This window comes from Chelon labrosus (assembly GCF_963514085.1).
Source record: "Chelon labrosus genome assembly, chromosome: 15".
Taxonomy (NCBI): domain Eukaryota; kingdom Metazoa; phylum Chordata; class Actinopteri; order Mugiliformes; family Mugilidae; genus Chelon; species Chelon labrosus.
In genome coordinates, this window is record NC_140348.1 from 22,537,608 (window position 1) to 22,560,842 (window position 23,235).

The 23,235-nt window shown below is 43.2% G+C and overlaps 1 protein-coding gene across 2 annotated transcripts in view; it reads right to left on the minus strand.

Moving 5' to 3' along the window:
• Positions 1-1,726: 1,726 nt before the first annotated feature.
• The window catches only part of rmdn2 (regulator of microtubule dynamics 2), a 30,925-nt gene continuing 9,416 nt past the window's right edge, over positions 1,727-23,235 (minus strand). For both annotated transcript variants that reach the window (XM_084561802.1, XM_084561801.1), the window contains 9 exons: positions 20,175-20,352; positions 19,985-20,087; positions 18,061-18,121; positions 8,773-8,848; positions 8,120-8,197; positions 6,589-6,687; positions 5,302-5,355; positions 5,132-5,212; positions 1,727-3,819 (listed from right to left, as the gene is read on the minus strand). In XM_084561802.1, coding sequence (XP_084417928.1) covers positions 3,766-3,819; positions 5,132-5,212; positions 5,302-5,355; positions 6,589-6,687; positions 8,120-8,197; positions 8,773-8,848; positions 18,061-18,121; positions 19,985-20,087; positions 20,175-20,352 — 784 coding nt within the window. In that variant the 3' untranslated portion in view covers positions 1,727-3,765. The remainder of the gene's footprint in view (positions 3,820-5,131; positions 5,213-5,301; positions 5,356-6,588; positions 6,688-8,119; positions 8,198-8,772; positions 8,849-18,060; positions 18,122-19,984; positions 20,088-20,174; positions 20,353-23,235) is intronic.

Genomic DNA, 23,235 nt, shown 5'->3' on the forward strand with positions numbered 1-23,235 from the left:
GATGCGGTGTTCAGACAGAAGGCTGCTAACCGTCGAAGCAGACCGATAGGAGCTCAGGAATGTTACGACAGCACCGCAGGGCCAGAGTTAAGATTATCTTCACTGAGTGATAAGCAATGTCAACCGCAGATCAGGGCCAGCGGGGGTCAGGACCTGCCCCAGGTGAGTTGAGTCCAGGTCAAGCCCAGAGCAGATCTAGAGTTAGGATGAACAGGACAGGAACGGAGAAATCTCTCACATCACTGTGCTGTGCAGATGTTAGTCTGTGTGACTCGTAAGATTCTCAGTCATCCAGGTCACGGTTCATCTACGACCAACGCTAAAATGAAGGCATCTTCTGTGGAGGGTTCATTTTTAGGACCTTAATTTAAGTTTAAATTGGGCTCACGTGGCATTTATACATGGGTAAACTGGTGGATAAAGAAGTCATTTACTAAAACTATCAAAAATACTGCATATAAACCGCATACACCGCTCAGCCACAACATTATGACCACTGACAGGTGAAGTAAATAACATAAACCATCTTGTGACAATCCAGTGTTCTGCTGGGAAACTTTTCGACCTGACATTCATTCATGTGGATGTTACTTAGACATGTAGCACCCACCTAGACCAGACCAGGCACCCCCACCCCATAGCAATGACACTCCTTGATGGCAGCAGCCATCCCCAGCAGGATGCAGCCTGACACAGGAACACACACACAAACAGTTTAGGGAAAAACAGCACAAGGTGTTGACCTGGGCTTCAAATTCACTAGATCCCAAACTGATCAAGTATCTGTGGGATGATCCACAGAGGCCCCTCCCCTCAAAGACCCCCCCACTAACAACATCCTGTTGCCAGACACCACAGGACACCCTCAGAAGGCCCATGTCCATTCTCTGATGAGTCAGAACTGTTTTGGAGGAAAACAAGGGAGACCTACACAATATTAGGAAGGTGGTCGTAATGTTATGTCTGATCGGTGTATGGCATACCAAGATAGCCATCTGAGGACATCCCTCCTCTTTCTCTTTTCCACGGGGCCCATATAAGGCTACAACCAGCCGTCTCTTCGCTTAATATAAATAGCTTAGTTTGGTGTTTGGTTAGGATTCAATTCCTATAAAGTCCTAAAGTCACTGTTTCTGACAAAGTGTAAAAATAAAAACTCATCAAAGCGTCTTAGTCTGACACTACCCATAGTTTAGACCTCGCATGGATTAAAGTCACAGATTTAATCAAGTAATGTTTGAGAAGTCAAGAATACTTTATGGTGTTTCCTGAATCCTCCAGTCCACAAGTTACCTGAATAAAAAAAAAAGAGGGAGTTGCACCAAGAGACATGTCTTCATTGTCGTGCAGCAGACTGTAGAAGCAGAAAGATGCAGCATCTAAATTTACGCAACAGCTGGCCTTTTAGGTTGATTGCTGCAGCTCTCTCCACTGAGGCCTTTGATTAAAGTCCACAGGAGGCTCATAAAACCAGTCAGGAAAGGTGAAGTTTTCAATGCTGTGCAAACAAACACCTGTGCTCATTTGGGAAGGACCCATTAAGAGTCGTTCCACCCTGAAAAAAATAAAAAATAAAATAAATAATAAAGCTGAAACATGACTAGACCGGCGTGAAGTTGGCCTGACTCTGAAACTCCCTGTTGGCCTGGCACAAAAAATGAAAGAGATGCATTAAAATACCACAATCACTTGTACTACCTGCAGGAGCTTACTTGTTGAACTCTTTGTTGATTTGGAATTAAGATCGATTTAGTTTGTAAGAAAAATCAGAGCACATTTTAATTATACGCCACAGCTCGCTCCTCGACACCAGCAATAAAACTGACGAGAACACAAGCAAGGCCAATGAAAAACTGACTACTGCCATCAGGATTGCACAGGTTTTAATGACAGACTCCAGTACCATTAATCATTCAGTACACAACGTCTATGATAATGAACAGTATAATCTCTATCGGGGGAATATAGATCTCACTTTGGCATCTGAAAAAAACAAAAGAAAGACAAAAAAGCAAATACATTCGTGTTGCTGATAGGACAAAAATCTTTCAAACGATTTTTGTTGTAGTTCTTTTACATCTTGGGTAGAATTCACATAACATAAAATTAAATTATAACCCGGCTGACAAAATAAAATCCCCCTGGATAAAACTTTACAATACATAAAATATGCATATTTTAAACACGTCAGACCGAGCTGAGATGATCAGGAATGTATTACACAGACGTGAAATGAAGCATTCGGATATTACCTCCATCTGATTGGGCTACATTATCGTGGTATTATGTAAACTGGAATGCCAAAGCAAAGGACTCTCCTGCTTTGTACGTGTGTTTGAACAGAGAGCCATTAGTGCACACACAAAAATGCCCTTAGTTTCATTGTCATGCTATTTTTTTTAAAAACACATCTTTAACTTTTATTCATCTTTCCGGGCACTGATGAATTTTTCACATGAACTACAACCTGAGCAAACCCTGAATAAATTAACTAGATGTTGTATACAGTATAAGTAGTGTAATGAGTACTTTATAAAAACATTAAAACGTTTTAATTTAGATGGACATCCCTTTTTCTTTTAATATTGGAAAAAAAAAAAAGAGTAAAAAATAAAAAATAAACGTGATTTTCTAACGACCTCCCGGCTAATGAAACATAAAAATCTCTGTGTACGAGTTCAAAAATGAACATGTAGGAAAATCCGAGGCCTCAGGTCAACCACAGGTAGTGGAGCCCTCCTGGAAGATTCCATCATAAATAAATGAAAGGGGGTTTTGCTACCTGCACAGGTGCTTCATACAACCCCCTCAGGTGGAAACCATTACATTGGTTTTTTCTTTTTTATCCATGATCTGACAAATATGCAAAATTGCGCACTGGCCATGAGACTTCAGGTGCGCCGTCGCATGCGAATGTGTGGGACGACGAGTTAAAATGTCACATAAGAAATGAAAGACTTGATTGAGAGTCATGATGCTACCGTCACAGCGGCTGAATAGAAAAAGGGCAACTGAACGATGGACCGGTGCCAAAGTCAACAACGGCAGTTAATCAGATCTAAAAAAAAAAAAAAAACTGATCATCAAATGCATCATCAAAGAACATATTCATTTCGTGTTTACGGCGCGTTGAAAACCTTTCACAACCAAAGTCTGCGAGCGCTAACGCTGATCTGTGCGACGGTCAGGGCAGGGCAAGGGGGTCGTCCAGTGGTCACGGCATTCCATGATGTTTGGGTTGCGCCATTGTCTGATGTCGCTTTTGTTATTTCCACGTGTGGCGGGTGACATAACAGAAGACAGGACGGAACAGGAAGGAACAACAGGTCCTCTGGGTCACCTCCCCGAAAAAGTGACAGGTCTTTGTTGTCTGTGAAACCTAGTATCCTCCAACACCACCGGAGCTTCAATCACTATCAGAGCAATCAGACCTGTGAGAGAATCTCTGCTACGCACTGCTATATAAATAGAATATATACAGATGTATATAATCTTAACAATCAAACAGAATTCATTAAAATTCTTTTGAGAGGGAAATCTATCTATCTTGCTGATTTGCTACAACCAGGCACCAAATGTTTTCTTAAAGATACAAGTCTGAATGTAGTGGCCTATTGCTCCCATTAATTATATCACGCCACGACATACGGTAGCTCCCTTCAGTCACGATGGCCCGCCAATATAAAGTTTATCCACACACACCCTCACACAAACACACACACTGCAACCTGCAGTGCATTTAAAATAAAAACTATTCAAGTGTCGTCACAACCCGAGCGCAGGGCAGAGTATGTCCAGCTCCTTTTGTGCCTCTTCACCCTGAGAAAATAAATAAAAAACATGATTTTAGATAAATAAATGTGACAACGTGTTCATTTGGCTTCATGCACGGCGGTCTGTGATCACACTGAACGGCTCTTCTTTGTTAAGGAGGAAGAAGCTTATCGAGCAGTCTCTTAAGACACCGTAGAGTTTTGACCCCCTTAATCTCGTCGCTCCTTCGCTAAACGGCTCCGTTTACACCTCGGTCACTTTTTAATCAGCTTGAAAACCTTTAAACCTTTGGTAATCTGATAAAATGACAGTATTAGCACGTGACAACCATGCAAACGCCACATTTGATTAGTTTCGTTCACGGGCCGGGTGTGGTTAGGTGTGGTCAGAAATGCGCAAGTCGCCCCCCGGTAACCACACCCAACGACCGATGCATCGCTGCAGCAAAGTGACACCACAGGAGGTCAGTTAAAGACGTCGACAACTCTTCAACAACTTGAAAAAGGTGACTGGAGTTTCTCAGATCTTGCTGAGGCACATAAATGAGAAGTATTGAGATGTTTATTTAACGTGGAGGTTTCTCTTTTAAAGCAATGACATCAGTGAAATAAAGTGCTTTAACAGTTCTAATGAAAAGTAACGTAATGCATTTTGTGGGTGTGCGTTTGTGGGAATAAATACCCACAACATTTCCTAACAGGATCGGTTGCACAACTTTTGCCAGTAATTTCCTGTGACTTTTCCAGCTCCTCAGCCTGTGCACTGAGACAGAAGATGATAGAGGCCAGCAGGAGCCTGGGTCAAACATGTTATGTTCCTGCCTCGCACCATTCACCGCAGCAGCGTCTAATTGCAGGTGTAGCATTGCTCTCTGGCGTCATCGCGGGCTCCTTTCAAACAGAACCGCCGGCCGAATGCAAACACTAGATTGTTTGCTTGTTTTTTTTGTTTTTTTTTCTCGGGTTGTAATAAATACATTCTCTCTGTGCGAGGTTTGTGCAGGGTAAACATCTTGTAGGAGGCGTAGAAACGTGTGTGTAGCAAAGTGAGGTGTATGAAAGGATGAACGAACCAGGAGTTGCTGATTAAGAATCTTAAAAATCTTCTTGAATTAGTTCAGTTTTGTCCATAAAATTAAGACAAAACTTCAAGTTTCCGGCACATTCAGTGCCCCACAGTGAGTCCTGAGTCCTTAATCTCATCATCACCCTTTGTCATTATAAAGTGACCTTAGCGCAACAACAAACTTTAGAACAGGACTTGAGGTGATTTCCCCAACAATAGCCTGCAAGATGAGACCAGCCAGAAGCAAACGGACTTGAATACGGGATTGCAAATGGCTGGTAATCAAATCTACCTCCTTGGAGTCGGCATTCATTGAACAAGCAGCTTCACACATCTCCCTGGCCTTGTCCCTCTGCGCCAGGTCTTTGTAGCACTGCCAAAGAAAAGAGCAAATGCCGTCAAGGACTTGTTTAGTCCCGGTGAGATCCTGCAGAACGTAAACCCGGTGTTTCCAGTACTGACCTTAGCTAGGTACACGTAGTTGAGTTTGGAATACGCTGGCTGAAGCTCCTCAACCTGGATAAGAACGGACAAAAAGGGTTGCTTCAGTTTTCAGAGGCAAACTTTATCATTCTAGCTAACATTTTCCTCGTCTAAACCATTAAGATTTCATTGAGCTGCATTTGAATGAAGACGCTGATCTTCATGTAGGGATAGCTACAGGTTATGTCTGCAACTTTAAAAGGAGCAAGAGCAGGAGCCATTTGTACTGATTTATGCCAACAACACGATTAGTCACGTACAGATACTTTGCACCTGTACAACACTGGAGCACGTATTTGTACAACTTCCAAGTCATGAGTGACATGCTGCAACCTGGGCCACTTAAATCAAATTGATGGGTGGGATGCACCACGTCTTGTGTAGCTCACCCGTCAATTTGAGGAAAAGGCATGCGCAGGAATACTGGCCAGGAGCGAAAGTAATTCCTCTACTATATAAACATTTGAGAAGGGAGAACAACGATTATGTCTCTCTAAATACGAAAAGGTTGGGCTTTAAAAACTGGGTACAAGAGAGACCTGGAGGCAAATTGCGTCGGCGCACTAAGTAAACACAGTTGCAAGATGCGTGTTTTAAAACTAGGGGCGGCTCAGGAGAGAGCATGCAATCGGTTCAACGAAAAACATAAGAAATTAGACAAACAGGCGCAGATTGAGTGGCCGCGTGCTCGTACGGTCGTCTGAAACCCTGTCATATCGACATACTTTATGATCGCATCAAAGCCACCAGACTCTATTGACAAAAACTGTCGTTTTAAATTGCAGAACGCAGAGTTGCTGCTCTACCACCGCCTCGATCAGCTAGTTTGCTTGTTAACGTCTTACTTGGATTTGAATTAACAACTCTCACCGTTCTCTAAAATAACAGTTTTCATCAATGGAGTCTGGTGGGTTTGACAAGAGAGATACAACGGCTTCAGTTCCCCATCGAAAAAAAAGGATGACTGATTGCAAGAGCCTTGTTTTAGGTGGCTATAATGTGTGTCGCTAATCCTCTCTGCTTCTCCAAACTTGGGGGCATGTCGACCACCCTCTACTGTCGGTAACGCGCCGAGTACGGAGAAGTACTTTACACAAGCCCACTTAAAAAACAGCTACCCCTTTAAATCTGCTCCATAAAAACCCTCAGGTGCTGCTCGTATTTGTAGTCTCTGACTGTTGACATTGTAAGATCTACTTCATTTGGAGCAAACTGCAGTCTTAAGTAAATAAAAGTACAGAGCTACTGTACGATGAGTCACGGCACCTTTAGAAAATTCTTCAGTGCATCTTCAATGGTGGAGCTGGGCGGTTCACCGAACAGACTCGCAGCGACTTTCCTCTCAATCCACGATAACTGAGCCACCTGCAAAGCAACACAAAGATCCAGGTTGAGAAGGTAATTGTGAACATTAAGAGTAAACTAACAGAAGGGCAAAGAGACGGTGCATCGCTGCCCTCTCTGGCTCCTCTCTGGAAGGTTTCTACGCTAGTTTCACAGGTCGGGTGTGGTAAGGTGCGGTCAGAAATGCTCCAGTTGCCCCCTGTAACCACACCCGACGGCCCATGCATTGCTGCAGGAAAGTGAAACCACATGAGGTCAGAAAAAACAACAACTCACATTCCCCAATTACAACGACAATTTGTCATCAATATGACAAAGTTCATTGGAATTTCTCAGACCTTGCTGGGGCACATTAATGCAGCGTATTGAGATGTTTTCCATTCTGACATCTGTGAAATTAAGTGCTTTAACAGTTCTAATGAAAAGTAACGTAATGCATTTTGTGGGTGTGTGTTTATGTGAATAAATACCCACAACATTTCCTAACAGGATTGGTTACATATCATTATTCTTAACTTCTGCAGGCAATTTCCTGTGACTTTTCCAGCTCCTGAGCCTGTGCACTGAGACTTTTTTTTTTTTTCTACTGACACTTTTTAATTGCAGAAAATGATACTGGCCAGCAGGAGCCTGGGTCAAACATGTTATGTTCCTGCCTCACACCATTCACCAAAGCAGCGTCTAATTGCAGGTGTAGCATTGCTCTCTGGCGTCATCGCGGGCTCCTTTCAAACAGAACCGCCGGCCGAATGCAAACACTAGATCATTGTTAACATGAGTTTACCACAGGCAGCCCATAAAACTCAATCCCCGAAAACATCAGGTGTTGCTTCTCTATTAAACGTGCACAGGCCCTCAGTGTGTGTCTCTCTCTAGCGCCGGCAGCCTAGGTGAGCGTTATATAATTTAATCAGCGCAATCCATGTAATAGCTTCCTTCCTTTCAGGCAGTCAGCTCGACAATTGGCACCAGGTTACACGATAAATAGCTCATGAGACAACGGGGACACTCAGCCGCAGAATGCCTGTAATTCTTTGTGTAATTCTCAGTAATTCATCATCGCACATTATTTTCAGATACACCGGTAGAGACTAAATGACAAGACATGATGGCCATAAAAACAATCGGAGGTCCGCATCAAAAACAGCTGTCTGCACTGGGAGAACTTGAGCAGAACAGAAACAGGATGAAATTATCTAACCCGGCGAAATCTGATTTGAAGCTAACAATGGCTGGTGTCAACCTCCCAGAGCGCTTTCAGTGAATATCACGGAGGGAAAAACAAACCTTCGGGGAAACCTAAACAGTGGAAATGAATGAGGGGAAACCGTGGGTGGGTTAGCAAAAAGAGGCGGGAGGCCACGCAGCCGTGTCAGCCCCAGTAAATTCACAGTTTGTGGATGTGAGGAGAGATGGGTGTGCGTGGCGAGGCGCGTCCGCCGGGGTCACATACACTGTAGCACCAGCGTCCCAGCATGTAGTAGGAGGTGGGGTCCTGCGGCTTCAGCTCAATGGCTTTATCCAGATGATCCTGGAAGGGGAGGCAGGCAGACAGACAGACGGTTTTCACTGTTGATTCATGACACGGCTGCTATTTCCACTGCCTTCTGTTCTGACCTGATCTGTCCTGCTTCACCAACCCACAAGTATTTCACAAACACCTCTCACACACGCGATCTCGCCGAGCCACCACACACTCCTGACTGTCACGCACACTCCCTCCCGCCCGCCCGCCCGCCCTCGTTCTTTTCCATTATCCTTCTCTCTGATGAGTTTTTCTTTTTTTTCTCCTCATATCTTCCCTCTCCAGCTCTCTATCTCTCTCTCTCTCTCTCTCCCTTTCACCTGTCAAGAGTTTTGTTTGGGGGAAGCTGCTGACAGAAGATAAAAAGCTACGTGCAGTTCTTCCACACTCGCAGCTTATGCAACTGAATCGCAGTAGGAGTGGCTTACTGGCTTAAGTGAAATGAGTAGCCGTTCCCCTTTAGTCTACATGCAAGGGAGAAACAGTAGAGTCCTATGTATGTGAAACATGCATGCACGCAATGGTGCATTTCGTTTCAGAACGTGCACAGACACAAGTGGGACACTGTGTGCGTGTCTTACCTTAAAGATGTATCCGTTCTTTATCTTGTTTTGTATTGTGTCATATTCTGTCATAACACCACACATAATGGCATACCTGTGGAGAGATAACAATAAGAGTATATGCATATATAACTATATATTTTTAATAAAAAAGGAAATTATATGTGAGAGTTGTGATTAGGCGGTGTAAACCTTGGACCCTGAGGCTTTCTTTATTTACTCTAGCAGCTTGAAAGGAGAGTGATTTATTGAAGGAGTCAGATTAAAAAAAAAAAAAAAAAAGCTTGCGTGCTTAAAGCAAAAACTTTGTTTGATGGTCCAACTGGGGGAACAAAAAAATTCTCTCTCGTTCTACGGCTTTACGACAACTGAAAAGGACCCGTCACGACCAATTTTTGCAAAACTGAAAACCTCAAAAGCCAGGATTGCCTAACGCAGCAATGGGCCACATCCCCTGAATTAGAAAGGAAGTGGAACAGATGTTCTTTCTGGCACCTTCTTTTTATGCCTTTAGACAGGTGCCTCGTTGTGTGCCTTCTCCGACCCACACTCCTCTCTACCTCAGCGAGCCTCTCACCGAACTTATGTGGTTGCACTGCATATTATATACATGTTTTTCATTCGAGCGTACTTTCAGAAAGTTGTGGATTAAGCGTCTTGCATAAGGGCACCAGCACACAAATAAAATGCAGCTGAAGTGCGTTTGAGGGGAATTCCCTGGACTGAAATCAAAATCTCCTACAGAAGACAGGAACTGTACCGTTGCTATGACAATGCCATCTCCCGTTAGCGGCTTTTCTGGTTGCCTGGTCCTGACAGTGCAGAGGAGCAGCAGAGAAAAGTTTGCACGCATAAGTGGGAGAAGCAGAGAGACGTTCTGCCTCGGCTGCACCTCAGAGTCACACCACCTTTTGTCTGGGTCACTAACAATGAGCCACCAAAAAAAAAAAACCCACAACATTCAGCAAGTCTTCAGCAAGGCTCCTCATTAGACGACATCAGCGGAGATAAGCCGCTTCACCTTCGCTACCCCTCACTCCCTAATTAATACACCGTCCTGGGCCACTGGGCAGGTGGAAGGGAAACAAAGGGGCGATTTCAGCTTTGGAATCTGTAAGTCGGCGTGACGCTGAGGGCTCGGAGAGGAGAGGAGGGAGATGATCAAAGACTTTTCACTGCGAGGCTGCTTTAATCCTGCTGGTACTCTGTCAAACACCACCGAGCGACATAAACACCTTTTTTATGTGAAGGATCGGCGGGTACAAAGGTCACCTGACAGCGTCGCCCGACACGGTGGTGCTGGTGCTAGATGGAATCAACAACTGTACGTGTGTGCTGAGGTGTCTGGTATGCGTGAACAGATATACAGTGGGGAAAATAAGTATTTGATACACCGCCGATTTTGCAAGTTTCCCCCCTTATAAAGAATGGAGAGGTCTGTAATTTTCATCATAGGTACACTTCAACTGTGAGAGACAGAATCTAAAATAAAAATCCAGAAAATCACATTGTATGATTTTTAAATAATTAATTTGCATTATATTGCATGAAATAAGTATTTGATACACTAGAAAAACAGAACTTAATATTTAGTACAGATCCAATTACAGAGATCAAACGTTTCCTATAGTTCTTGACCAGGTTTGCGCACACTGCAGCAGGGATTTTGGCCCACTCCTCCATACAGATCTCCTCCAGATCCTTCAAGTTTCGAGGCTGTAGCTGGGCAACACAGAGTTTCATCTCCCTCCAAAGATTTTCTATTGGGTTTAAGTCTAGAGACTGACCAGACCACTCCAGGACCTTGAAATGCTTCTTACGGAGCCGCTCCTTAGTTGCCATGGCTGTGTGTTTCAGGTCATGGTCATGCTGGAAGACTCAGCCACGACCCATCTTCAATGCTCTTACTGAGAGAAGGAGGTTGTTACCCAAAATCTCGCAATACATGGCCCCATCCATCCTCTCCTCCATACGGTGCACTCGTCCTGGTCCTTTTGCAGAAAACTACCCCCAAAGCATTATGTTTTTACCCCCATGCTTCACAGTTGGGATGGTGTTCTTGGGATTGTACTCATCCTTCTTTTTCCTCCAAACACGGCGAGTGGAGTTTATACCAAAAAGTTAACTTTTGGTCTCATCTGACCACATGACCTTCTCCCATGCCTCCTCTGGATCATCCAGATGGCCATTGGCAAACTTCAGATGGGCCTGGACATGTGCTGGCTTGAGCAGGAGGACCTTCCATGTGCTGCAGTATTTTAATCCATGGCAGCGTAGTGCGTTACTAATGGTAACCATTGAGACTGTGGTCCCAGCTCTCTTCAGGTCATAGACCAGGTCCTCCTTTGTAGTTCTGGGCTGATCCCTTACCTTTCTCATGATCACTGACACTCCACGAGGCGAGATCTTGCATGGAGCCCCAGTCCGAGGGAGACTGACAGTCATCTTGAGTCCATTCCATTTTCTAATAATTGCACCAACAGTTGTTGCCTTCTCACCAAGCTGCTTGCCTATTGTCCTGTAGCCTATCCCAACCATGTGCAGGTCTACAATTTTGTCTCTGGTGTCCTTAAACAGCTCTATGGTCTTGGCCATGGTGGAGCGGTTTGAGTGTGATCAATTATGTGTGTGGACAGGTGTCTTTTACACAGATAACGAGTTCAAACTGGTGCAATTAATACAGGTAACGAGTGGAGGATAGGAGGGCTTCTTAAAGACAAACTAACAGGTCTGTGAGAGCCAGAATCCTTGCTGGTTGGTAGGTGATCAAATACTTATTTCATGCAATAAAATACAAATTAATTATTTAAAAATCATACAATGTGATTTTCTGGATTTTTATTTTAGATTCTGTCTCTCACAGTTGAAGTGTACCTATGATGAAAATTACAGACCTCTCCATTCTTTATAAGGGGGGAAACTTGCAAAATCGGCAGTGTATCAAATACTTATTTTCCCCACTGTATATATATATATTTTTTTAACAGGGCATGATGTGGTGGTAGGCTTTGGATTGATGGCGCACAGCAGGAAGACTCAGATCACAACACCCACACACAACAAAAAGAAAATAGGTGAGAAAAAGTAAGATGAGGCAAATTGCACAACACGATAAGCAGGTAATTGTTTAATTAAGATGATGCAGAGACACTGAGTAATCTCTCTGATAATCTACCAACCAGTCACCCTATAAATCTTCACGCTAACCATCAATACTCCCACCTACTGGGAAATTACACACATGACTTCAAAGTGCTGTAGATATCGTCTAAAAAGCAAGGCATTTGAAGTGTGATGCAACTGTAACCAAAAAGGTCTGTGTTTATTTTCTCAAGGTAGCGCAGGGTGCGCCCACACAGCCACTGGTTGGCGCTCGATGAGTGGAGAGCTTCAGAGGAGCAGAGGTGCTTTCTGCCGGGTGTTGCGCTGCCTGGCTTCCAATGAAAACAAGACGGCTGGATGTAAAGGCTTCGAGCAAGTGTCTCAACCTGTGACTAAATATCTGCTGAGGAGAATCGACGCCAGGACACAGTTAATTTGCACTTGTGTCCAGTTTTCTGCTCTTGTCTTACAAGTAGTAGCCACCGGCTCTGCAATCCGGCTGCGTGATACAATTTGAACACAGCGACGAGGAAAAAGCAACAGCGGTTTGCAGCCGTTGCACTGGAAGAGCACTTTATCAAAAAACGCTCAACAGCTTGGGGAACGTCTGCTTGAGTTTAAGTTTTAGCCAAGTTCTTTGATTGCAGCAAATTATTACCACAAATATTTAAAGGATGCCGCTCACTAAGGCGCTTGCTTGCCTTTCCTCTAGTGTCACTATGAAGCTGACATTTAGGATCTTGTGTGAAATGTTTTAGAGACGGATTAGTGTGACATTTCCTTATTAAACTTCCACCATAAGGCCAAACTTTCACTTTGTCCAATTTGTTTTTAACACTGAGCCTCTGTTATACTGCACGTTTAATACAAACTGGTGATTGTTAGCATGCTAAATCAAGACAGTGATTTGTAAGATAGCACAACATTAGCATTGAGCTGAAAGCACTGCTGCATCTACAAACAGAGCTCTTAGCAAAAAAGCTACAGACTCTCAGTCTTACAGGATTGTAGCTGAAAATAATCTACTCAGTAAATCATTTGTTGGTCTGATTCACTCATTTATTACTTGCTTGTAAACTGGGAGATAGAAAAATAGTCAAAAAAGCTTTGGCATGAGCCTCTCGTACGGGGATTTCTTGCTTTTTCATTTACACTGTTAAATGAATTCAAATTAATTTGAAACTTCTTTTTTAATCTTTTTAGATTTTAACAATTATTAAAAAAAAAAATCCACGCACAAAACTAATCAGAAGTTGTAACCTCGTGTACTATGCTATCCAATTAAACGAGAAGCAATCCTGGCTACCCCTTGAATTCCCGCACAATCCTTTGTGTATGTTTTTTAAAAAAAAAATAACCAAAAAAAAACAAATGAGCTAAGTTAACAGCAATTTTCCTGAAGGAGTTATGCTAGCAATTTCTGGAGCATGTTGTAATACGCTGATGTGATTAAATGTAATAAATCTAAGTAGTGCGGAGACCGACTAGAACAGCATACCAGAGAGCAATAGTAATCGTAATTCACAATCAGGGATTGCCCAGGTGAGGGTTGTGGGAAAGATTGCTCAACATCCAGGCTACCGCAAGACATAGTTGTATTTGCCACTGATTGGCTAGCCCTAGCATTATTCAGCATGCAGCAAATCTGGCAGTGTTTAGGGAGAAGCATGTGGGTCTAAGAGTAATAAACTGGACCAGCACATAATGGTGTTGGCTTGTATCAGCAGTTGGACTGTGTGGTGGGAGGGGGAGGGGGAAGTACGCAACTGTCATCCTCATTATTAGCCTGTGTCCTCCATGTAGTATCAGTTCCAAGTGTGAACATTTAAACCTCAAACTCCACTGAACCAGGAAAGAGAAGCATGTGTTTAGAGTTATGCAACACATCTATTGTGTGAAACTGCACCGCCGGGGAGGTAGAGGTAGGGGCGTAGAAAAACAGGGGAAGGGAGCGTATGAAGAGACGTGGTTGTGAAGGTGTACGGGGGTGTGTCTCGCCTCGGGGGCCTACCTGCTGCTGTTCATCCTTTCCTTTCTACTGCCAGTTGAAATACTATCTCTCCGCAGCCGCCGAAGACAAGAGAACAGAAATATCAGGAGGGGGAAGATAAAGGTGGGCGGCACCACAACATGACGGGGGGGGGGGGGGGGGGGGGGGATGAGAGGAGGACGGAGAACTTAATTGCGCAAGGTTAGTTCGTGTTGTTATCGCAGCTCAATGAAATCCCCTACTCTACTGGGCAAAAACAAAAGGCCCTAAGTGTCAGCTGCTGAGCGGAAACAGCAGATTGATTTCATTCGTCAAATCCAAACATAGAGAGCGCATTCAGTGACAGAGAGTGCCTGGCAAGGCTCCAGGCCAAAACCTGCACAGAAACAGGAGGAGGAACTGGAGGAATCCAAGGCCAACCTGTTCGAGACAATGTGTGGGAGTACTCGCCGATATACTTAGTTCATGACAAAATTGCCTGTTTTCTTTGCATGCTAGATTTGCGGTTGCGTGCCGCGTTCCCACAGTGATGAGACAGTCGGGGTTTACAAACACATACGCAACTACCGGGAACAGAACACAATGACTATGCCCCGAACAACGAAGCACGTGTTGGAAATTAAAGTTGTAATTGCGGAGGTCAACACAACTCCACCTCACCTCACCCACACCCCTCCCTTCTCTGACACTGCCACATTCTCCCTGCTTAATCCACGAGTCTTTGCACCATCAGCGAGGCCCTATAGTCAGGGATTTAAATGGGCTGAATTCACACAGCGGGATCATTGAAAACTCACCTATAAACAAAGCCGTTGACACAAGAACGCAATCACATCTCCCAGGCGTCAGCTTGCAGAGATTATACAAATAGGCTTCATGCTTGCTGTCACGAAAGGCCCCGGTGTAACCCCGCGTATGCATATGCTTGTGCACAAAAACACGCATTACACTGTTCTCCACTAGTTTTCCACACTTCAGCTCTCTTTAGAAGTGGTTTACTAGAAGGTTCAGGAGCAGACATGAAGGCTACACACTACCAGAGAGCTTTTGAAGAATGAAATCTGAGAGGTGTATGTAGAATTAAAAACTATCAGAGCTCAGTGTGAAGTACACCGGCATCATCTATCTCAGTGGTGTCTTTGAGTAAGTGTATGCCTGCATGCGCGTTCCACTTCAAAAGACTCATCATCCACCTCTCCTGGGCACAGAGTACAGAGATCTGGCGCATGACAAGGGGGGGAAGTATGTGTAATCTCTTGTAAAGCGATGACTGTTTCATTGACATTGCATCCATTCATCACCTCAGGTCTTCAATCAGTCAGTGTGCAAGCTCAGAAAGGATGCCACATGTTTTATTTGACTGTGTAAAGGTTCACAAATGTCTGGCAACTTGTAGCTGCACATCAACAGTTTTCAATGGGAGAAGTTTTGGGCTGCTTAGTGTAATCCCGGGTTCTATGAAAACAGTCTAGATCTTTCACTGCGGGCATTATGACGGCATAATGGAAGCAGAGCCATGGCAAGAGCTTCATGAACTGCACTGAGTGTCAGTTATTAATGTTTTTCTACAGAATTGTATATAAAAAAATATACATATTATGAATCTCTTAAGTTTTGCAACTTCTAACTTGCACACATAGTGGGTCCTGATACCAATCCATTCATGATGTTAAATAAAAATGCAGCGTATACTGATTTTAACATTCGACGATGCTGGCTGCAAAGATTATACCGGTTGTGTACACCACATATAAGATATATTTGGTCTAGACCAGGGTTTTCAAACTAATTCAGGGGCGACATACAGCATCATTTTATTTAAAGGCGGGCAGACCGGTAACATAATAGCTTAAAAACCAATAAATGACGACAACTCCAAATGTTTCCCTTTGTTTTAGTGCAAAGAAGAGCACGTAGATTATGGTTTACATTCAATGAACTACCCTTTCACAAAACATTTTATGAACAACCTGAAATTTCTCAAGAAAAATAAGTGCAACTTGTGCACATTGCTGCCACGTAGAGTTTAGTTCTGGGTCTCAGTGTCGTGTTATGTCCATAATAACTCTTACTAAATTTGGAATTGCATTTACGTTTATTGAGAAATTGCAGTTCATGTCCTCAGTGAAATTCTTTGCACTTTATAACTTCATCCCGCAGGCCAGGCCGGACCCTCCTACGGGACGCTTTTTGCCCGCAGGCTGTAAGTTTGACACACCTTGTCTAGACTATTTGGAAGAGCTGTACTTTTCACACGGACATATGTCACTATAGCATGTCAAACAAGCTATACATATATATATATGTATAGTGTGTAGCATGCACTATTCAGCTTTCTGTAAATAACAGTAATAAAAAGTCACTTAAAAATAATTTGCAGATCTGTCACATTCAGACAAGCAGTAAATATTTATTTGAACACTTCAGGGTTCATTGCGGTTCATGCAGTGGGAAGTTTCAAGAAGCCATCCAATCACTGGACTCTGTAAAGTAGTCTCTATAAGCAGCTGCGGTGACAACTCGTCTAAATAACATCTGCCAAACTGTGACAGGCTGGGCGGCATTCAGGAAAGCAGGTGACAAGTTTTCTCACGGCATCGGTAGACTAAGTAAACAGTTACCTCAAACATAAACTTCCTTGCAACACTGCCTGGCACCGTCCCCAGTCCCTGCCTCCTCCCCCTCTCAATGTGCGGCTTTACCTACTTTGCCCTGTCCATTCAACTTAGACAATGTTTCTGCTTGGTTTAAGAATCTTACAAATTCCATTAGTGGATACAGGATTAAGCATTAAGCTTTTTTTAAAGCTGTTGCTCTTAATTAACTAAACAAACACAGCCTTCTATTTCACTTGACGTCTCGGGTGCTGCGGTATGTGAATGAGCTAATGCTAATTATTCCTTAATGAACGGGGCTGCTAGCTCGAGCGGCCAGTTTCGGTCAGTTTTCCATGAGAAAACCTCGTATGCGTGCGTACGAAAAGTAACCACACCATCTCAATTACACAGGGCACTAATTCACGGAGTGTAATTAACTGTATCATATACTTATGGGGAAAATATTCACTGTATGGAATTTATATTACAGTAAGCTTACTGCCCGATGCTGAAGTTTAGTTAAAAGCTAAATAAACAGTGCTCTGCATCATTCTGCTGGAGGCGTGTCAGAAGCAGACTTTGAGCAGAGCAGCATCTGGTGCAGTCCTCATCTCTCTACTCAAGCCGTGGATTCCACGTATGATCGTCAGTCAAGTTTTGACAAGAGCAGTGTTTCAGATGAGGAATGCACTGCTGCCTGCACAAAAACAATCGGGATTCATGCCATCAGATACACTCAGCACAGCTAATTAAAAGCACGGGGATTTCTGCCTGAGTAATAGAGCGACTGGGGTGGTATACGACGGAAGAAGGGCAATTCCTTGTTTGATTTAATCAAAATTGACCTACGACCAGAAATAACCCCTTATCTATTGTATACGAAGTACAGAAGAGAATTACTAGCTATTTTGAAATGTCCTCTAGCATCAGACAGATGCAACAAATTTCATATTTCTTTGTAACGTCTGCATCTGTGTGATGCAGCGACAGGACATTTCTCATCAGCACGAACACAGTGCTAAACGATGAATAGCATACTATAGCACACCATTAATCATAAGTTATTCCAGGTTAACGGTCAGTCTACATACGTTAATAAAGGCCACGTTTACATGGGGGTGGTGTGATGGATGGAGACGTTTGGGGCTACAGTATTATCTCTCAAACATGCATGTCTGCAATGAATGCAGATATGCTCCGCTGAAAGACACCGTTTCACTCTAAATACCAGTATCCAGAGTATTCGGTCCAAAGCGTAAATCAACAAAATACACATTCACGCTGCTCTGTCATCTACCCCTGTGGGCTTTCTTAAAGTTTCCTCTTGATTGGTTCGTGTCAAACAGCTCCAGGGAAGCACGTCACTCAACAGCTCTCATCAGGGGAAAGTACCTATTTTTATTTCAGTATGTGTCACAGTGTTTAGTTTAAAATTTTAACAGGATTAGAAGTCAGCTATTAAGTAATTCTCACATAATGGAGCTTGGTGACAGCAAGCCATCGTCTATCGAGCCCTATGTGCTGGTATTCTTGACAGATTTGCTTTATTGGATGGGGAAAAAAGCAGCTTTTAAATGATGACATGCCGAAGCAAGGAAGGAAACGGATCAAACCTACCACTGATGACTTTCAGCACATGTCGGATTCAAGGCCACCGCCTCCTCACCAACTTTCTTCCCTAAGAGGAAAGAGAAAAACAGACGAGAGATAATAATCCCCTACTGAAACACAAACCCATCACTGTGCACCCTGGACATTCTTGTTCACACGACAAAAGATGAGAAGGATTAGGGGAATCAAGGGGTCTGTTGACTGAGAAAACATAACAGGACACTCGTAAATCAAGTAACATCACTGGGCACCAGATTAAAGCAATAAAAAATGGAGTTATATGAAATGCAATCCAGGAAGACAGCTCAGTTTTAAATCATTCACCACTCAGTGGAAGCTGTTTCATTCCATTCGCTCTATTAATATCTAAGTGAATGTCAAATATGATGCTCTGTTGCTCTTAATATCCACGCCTCTCTCAGTGTCAAACGCTTTGACACAGGTGTCTCTGCAGGAAGCACCTGGCCGGATCTCAATATAGACACATTGATGAGGAAGGATTAAAGAGAAACAGGCCAATCCAGTCTGAACTGAACAGAGGAATCACAAAACAGCCTACTGCACAGGTGTCACAAAAACAGATGACAGAAAAAAAGTGCTCTGTCATCGTGAAAGAGTGATAATCAGAAACAATAGGACTTTTACAGCGTCCTCTTTGTCGCGTGTATAACCAATTTTCAGAAGACAATGGTGGGAAACACAGCAGCAATTTACAAAGTATATTTGAGATGAATATATTATGAATGTTTTAACTGCAAACATATGTGAGGTTTCAACAAAAACATACAGTTGAAGTTGGTAGTTAAATACATACGTACTTCATGCACGGAAGTCATTTTTAATTTTTTTTTGGTTACACATAGATTTTTATCTATTTATAATTCATTATATCACAATTCCACCATGTCACACAGAAGTTTACATATACTATGAACGCGAACAGTGCCTTTAAACAACTTGGAAAATTACAGAAGATGATGTCTGATGAGTTAATCGATATTTGAGTCCATTAGAGGTGTACCGGGCTTGCAAGCTAAAGAACACCATCCTGACTATGAAGCACAGAGGTGGCAGCATGATGTTGTGGCTGTGCTTTGTTGCAGGAGGGACTGTTGCACACTACAGACAATATACACGGATCAGGTATAACATTATGACCTAATATTGTGTAGGTCTCTATTGTGCCTCCAACAGTGGGGGCCTTTTGGTCCTATGGGTTGAGGGGAGGGGCCTCTGTGGATCATCCCACAGATTCTTGATCAGTTTGGGATCTAGTGAGTTTGGTGGCCAGGTCAACACCTTGTGCTGTTCTTCATGTTTTTTTTTTTTAGTTGTCCCTAAAGCGTTTTTGTGTGTGTGCCTGTGTCAGGCTGCATCCTGCTGGGGATGGCTGCTGCCATCAAGGAGTGTCATTGCTATGGGGTGGGGGTACCTGGTCTGGTCTAGGTGGGTGCTACATGTCTAAGTAAAATCCACATGAATGAATGTCAGGTCCAAAGGTTTCCCAGCAGAATACTGTATTGTCACAAGATGGTCAATGTTATTTAGTCTTGTGAGTGGTTTTAATGTCGTGGCTGATTGGTGTATCAAAAGAAGGACAACAAAGTTGAGGTATTGGAGTCGCCATCATAGAACTGAGAAAGTGCGTGCGAGCAAGGTGACCTACAGACCTGACCTACAGAGGAGGAGTGGGCTAGAATACCCACTCACTGTAAGAAGCTTGTATAAGGCCACGCAAATGTTTGACCCAAAACCCAAACAATTTAAAGGCACTGGTACTAAATACTAACAAAGAGTATGTAAACTTCTGACCCGCTGGGAACGTGATGAAAGAAATAAAATGTATTTGGCTGAGGTGTGTGTAAACGTCTGTCTTCAACTGTATACTGTTAGTATGGAGGACAACATAGAATAGGGGTTTGTAAATTACCAGCTTCTGCATGGGCCTTCTTCTCGTCCACGGTGGTGCTGATGTCATGGAGATCGGAATAAGCTCGGATTAACCGCCAAAGGAAACTTGAGTTCTGTCCAAACTGGAGAAGGATATGAAAATGTAAAGCGGCGCTGTTCTGTGTTTAGCTACGGGGACACAAACACCGGTACGCTCAATGTATATACACCTCCTCTCTCTGCTGCAAAATGATTTCGAGACTTTCCCTTTTGTCGGACTCGCTGCCCCGATGTAAACGGTCAATCCTCTCGAGGAGGATGGATAACGCATCCGCAGGCCGTTCTTCGTCCTGCTGTTCCGCATCACTTGGTAGTTCGTCATCTGAGTCTGTCAGTGCAGTCATATACCTGAAAACAACAAATGACAAATAGAAAGGTTTGCTGTCACTGACGTGGATTAGAAAGTTGTATTGTTTATTTATGGGCAGTTTGACCACAAATGTTGCCTCAAATGTTTCTCTAAATCGCAACACAACGGCCTGTGTCTTGCCATCTCAGAGCATCGTCTACTTGTGAGGTAGAATGAACTCATCTCCCCTGAGTAGCTTTTCAGATTAATCCTGTCTTACCGAGACTTTTATGAGCCTCCTCCTGCCAGGCGCTGATTATAAAAGATCAATCTTCACTGCTCGTTTACACACAAATGGCACCAGGTCTGTTTACATAAATTGGGCACCTAATTGTTTATAAAAATGCTTGCTGTAAAGAAACGTCTAAATGCGGACACCTGAAGGCTTTTCCACAAATACGGGGGAGGCTTGTTTTGCCGGGTGAGGCACGCAACACTTAGAAGTTTTATGATGCCTTTTGAACGACATGCAAGCATGCACCGACACCCTAAGCTAACACTTAAGAAGCAGGGCAAAAAAAATAGCTATATTAACGGTATAGACAGAAATGAAAGACACAGACAAAGGTAAAAATATGAAAAGCCCCAATTAAGTGTTGGCAGCGGCTGCATTTGCGTCATTGGTGGTTTAGAGAATAATTTCGGCTGTGAGCCAAGGTTCTATAGGGATGTGTCAGAGCCCGCCACAGACAGAAACACCAAGGACCCAACAGGTGCCTCGTGCCAGAGGCTGCCTGCTAACTCCACCCCATAACACACACCTTCAACCCTGAGAGCCATGATTGCAAGAGTAACATGAGGACATTCGAGCGGCAGAGACTTTGCTCGGTAAAAAAAAAAAAAAAAAAAAAGTGAAGGCCAACAACATAAATGGAGACACAACAGTGCAATAAAGGATAAAATGTTTTCTAACTAAGAGCATGTCCCAGTTAAATCAGCAGGTTTTTGTGATGAAACACAGATAAATCAACTAAGAACTTGTCGGTATATTTTGAAATCAATGCCACTGAAAGCCAGAAAAGATTTAAAGAGAACAACTAAAAAAAACCTAGCCGCAAAAGTGTGTGCAATCTTTTATAATTGTGTCTGTGGCTGCGTTCAGAATTAAGCTTGCATGTAGTTCGTGTGAAATACTACACATATATCTTCATTTGAAGTGACCCCAAATAAATCTCAGCTGTTCTTGTAGGATATTTTCCTGACTTGGTTGCAGGCTAATACAAGACCTCACAAAGGGTCTCGTTGAGGAGAGGGCTACAAAAATTGATATATCAAGTTCATCGCCTACGACTGGAGAAACGGTGGAACAATGGAGACAATATCAAAAACAGGAAGTCTTTAGAAAATTTCACAAGAAGACAAAAGTAAAACTAGTCGAGGAAGCTGTCCAGAGGCTGCCGCTTTTTCTGGAAAGTACTAGTTGCTCCCCATGCATTACAGCTATTTCTTTATTCTTCATCTGACCTGCCTCCCTTAACAGGAAGGGGGTAGCGTGGCAAAACCCAAGCTGTGTCTGACGAGAAACACACCCAAGCCTTAACTCTAATCTTTGCAAAAACACAGAGTAATTCTCCCCAAACCGCAAGGGTAGATGCGCATTGGTCTGATTGGACCACGATTGAACTTTTTGACCCAAATTCCAAGAAGTACATATGCTGCAAAAACAACACAACACAGCAACAAAAGAACACCACGCCCAGGTTGAAGCACGGTGGTCTCGGCATCATATTAAGAAGCTGCTTTTCCTTAGCTGGAAGTGGAACTGGGGATTTAGTGATGAACAAGGGAATCAAAGCATTCTTGCAAATCAACAAAAGCAATGCTTCCGTAAAAAAAAGATGAATGTTTTGCATTGACCTAGTCAGAGTCACGACCTGAATTCTGCAGATAAGTTGTAGGGCATCCGGAAGAGGGTTGCGCACAGATGACACCATCCAAAATTAATAGATGTAATTGTTTGGGATTTATGGCTTTCCATCTACCTTTTGCTTAATTCTCACCACTGTCATAACAGCTGAAAAGAAGAATGAATTTTGGATTAATGTTTACCAGATGGACAGCAACACAACCGTAAATTAAAAGAGAATGATATCAGTGCTGTGTTTTAGTTGCTGTATTCAATATACTGTACATGTACATATACACTGTCTGGCCAAAAAAAAAGTCACCACCTGGATTTAAGTAAGCAAATAGGTACGAGCCTCCTATTGGATATTTACTGCATGGGTGATTATCTTTCGGCTGGCAACAAGTTATTTAACCCCAACTGGCGCAGTGAGGGTCAAATCATTGGCATGCATCAAGCAGAGAAAACATCTAAGGAGATTGCAGAAACTACTAAAATTGAACACATTATTAAAAACTTGAAGGATAGTGGAGAACCATCGCATCAGGGTAAGAAGAGAGGCAAATGAAGTGATGCAACCATCATGCCTAGTGTCTACTGTACAAGCATGTGGGGGCAGTGCTATGATCTGGGGTTGCTGCAGTTGGTCAGGTCTAGGTTCAGCAACATTATGTGCTCAGAGAATGAGGTCAGCTGACCACCTGAATATACTGAATGACCAGGTTATTCCATCAATCAATGGATTTTTTCCCTGATGACACAGGGATATTCCAAGATGACAATGCCAGGATTCATGGGGCTAAGATTGTGAAAGAGTGGTTCAGGGAGCATGAGACATCATTTCCACACATGGATTGGCCACCACAGAGTCCAGACCTTAACCCCATTGAGAATCTTTGGGATGTGCTGGAGAAGGCTTTGTGCAGTGGTCAGACTCTCCCATCATCAATACAAGATCTTGGTGAAAAATGAATGCAACACTGGATGGAAATAAATCTGGTGACATTGCAGGAGCTTATTGAAACAATGCCACAGT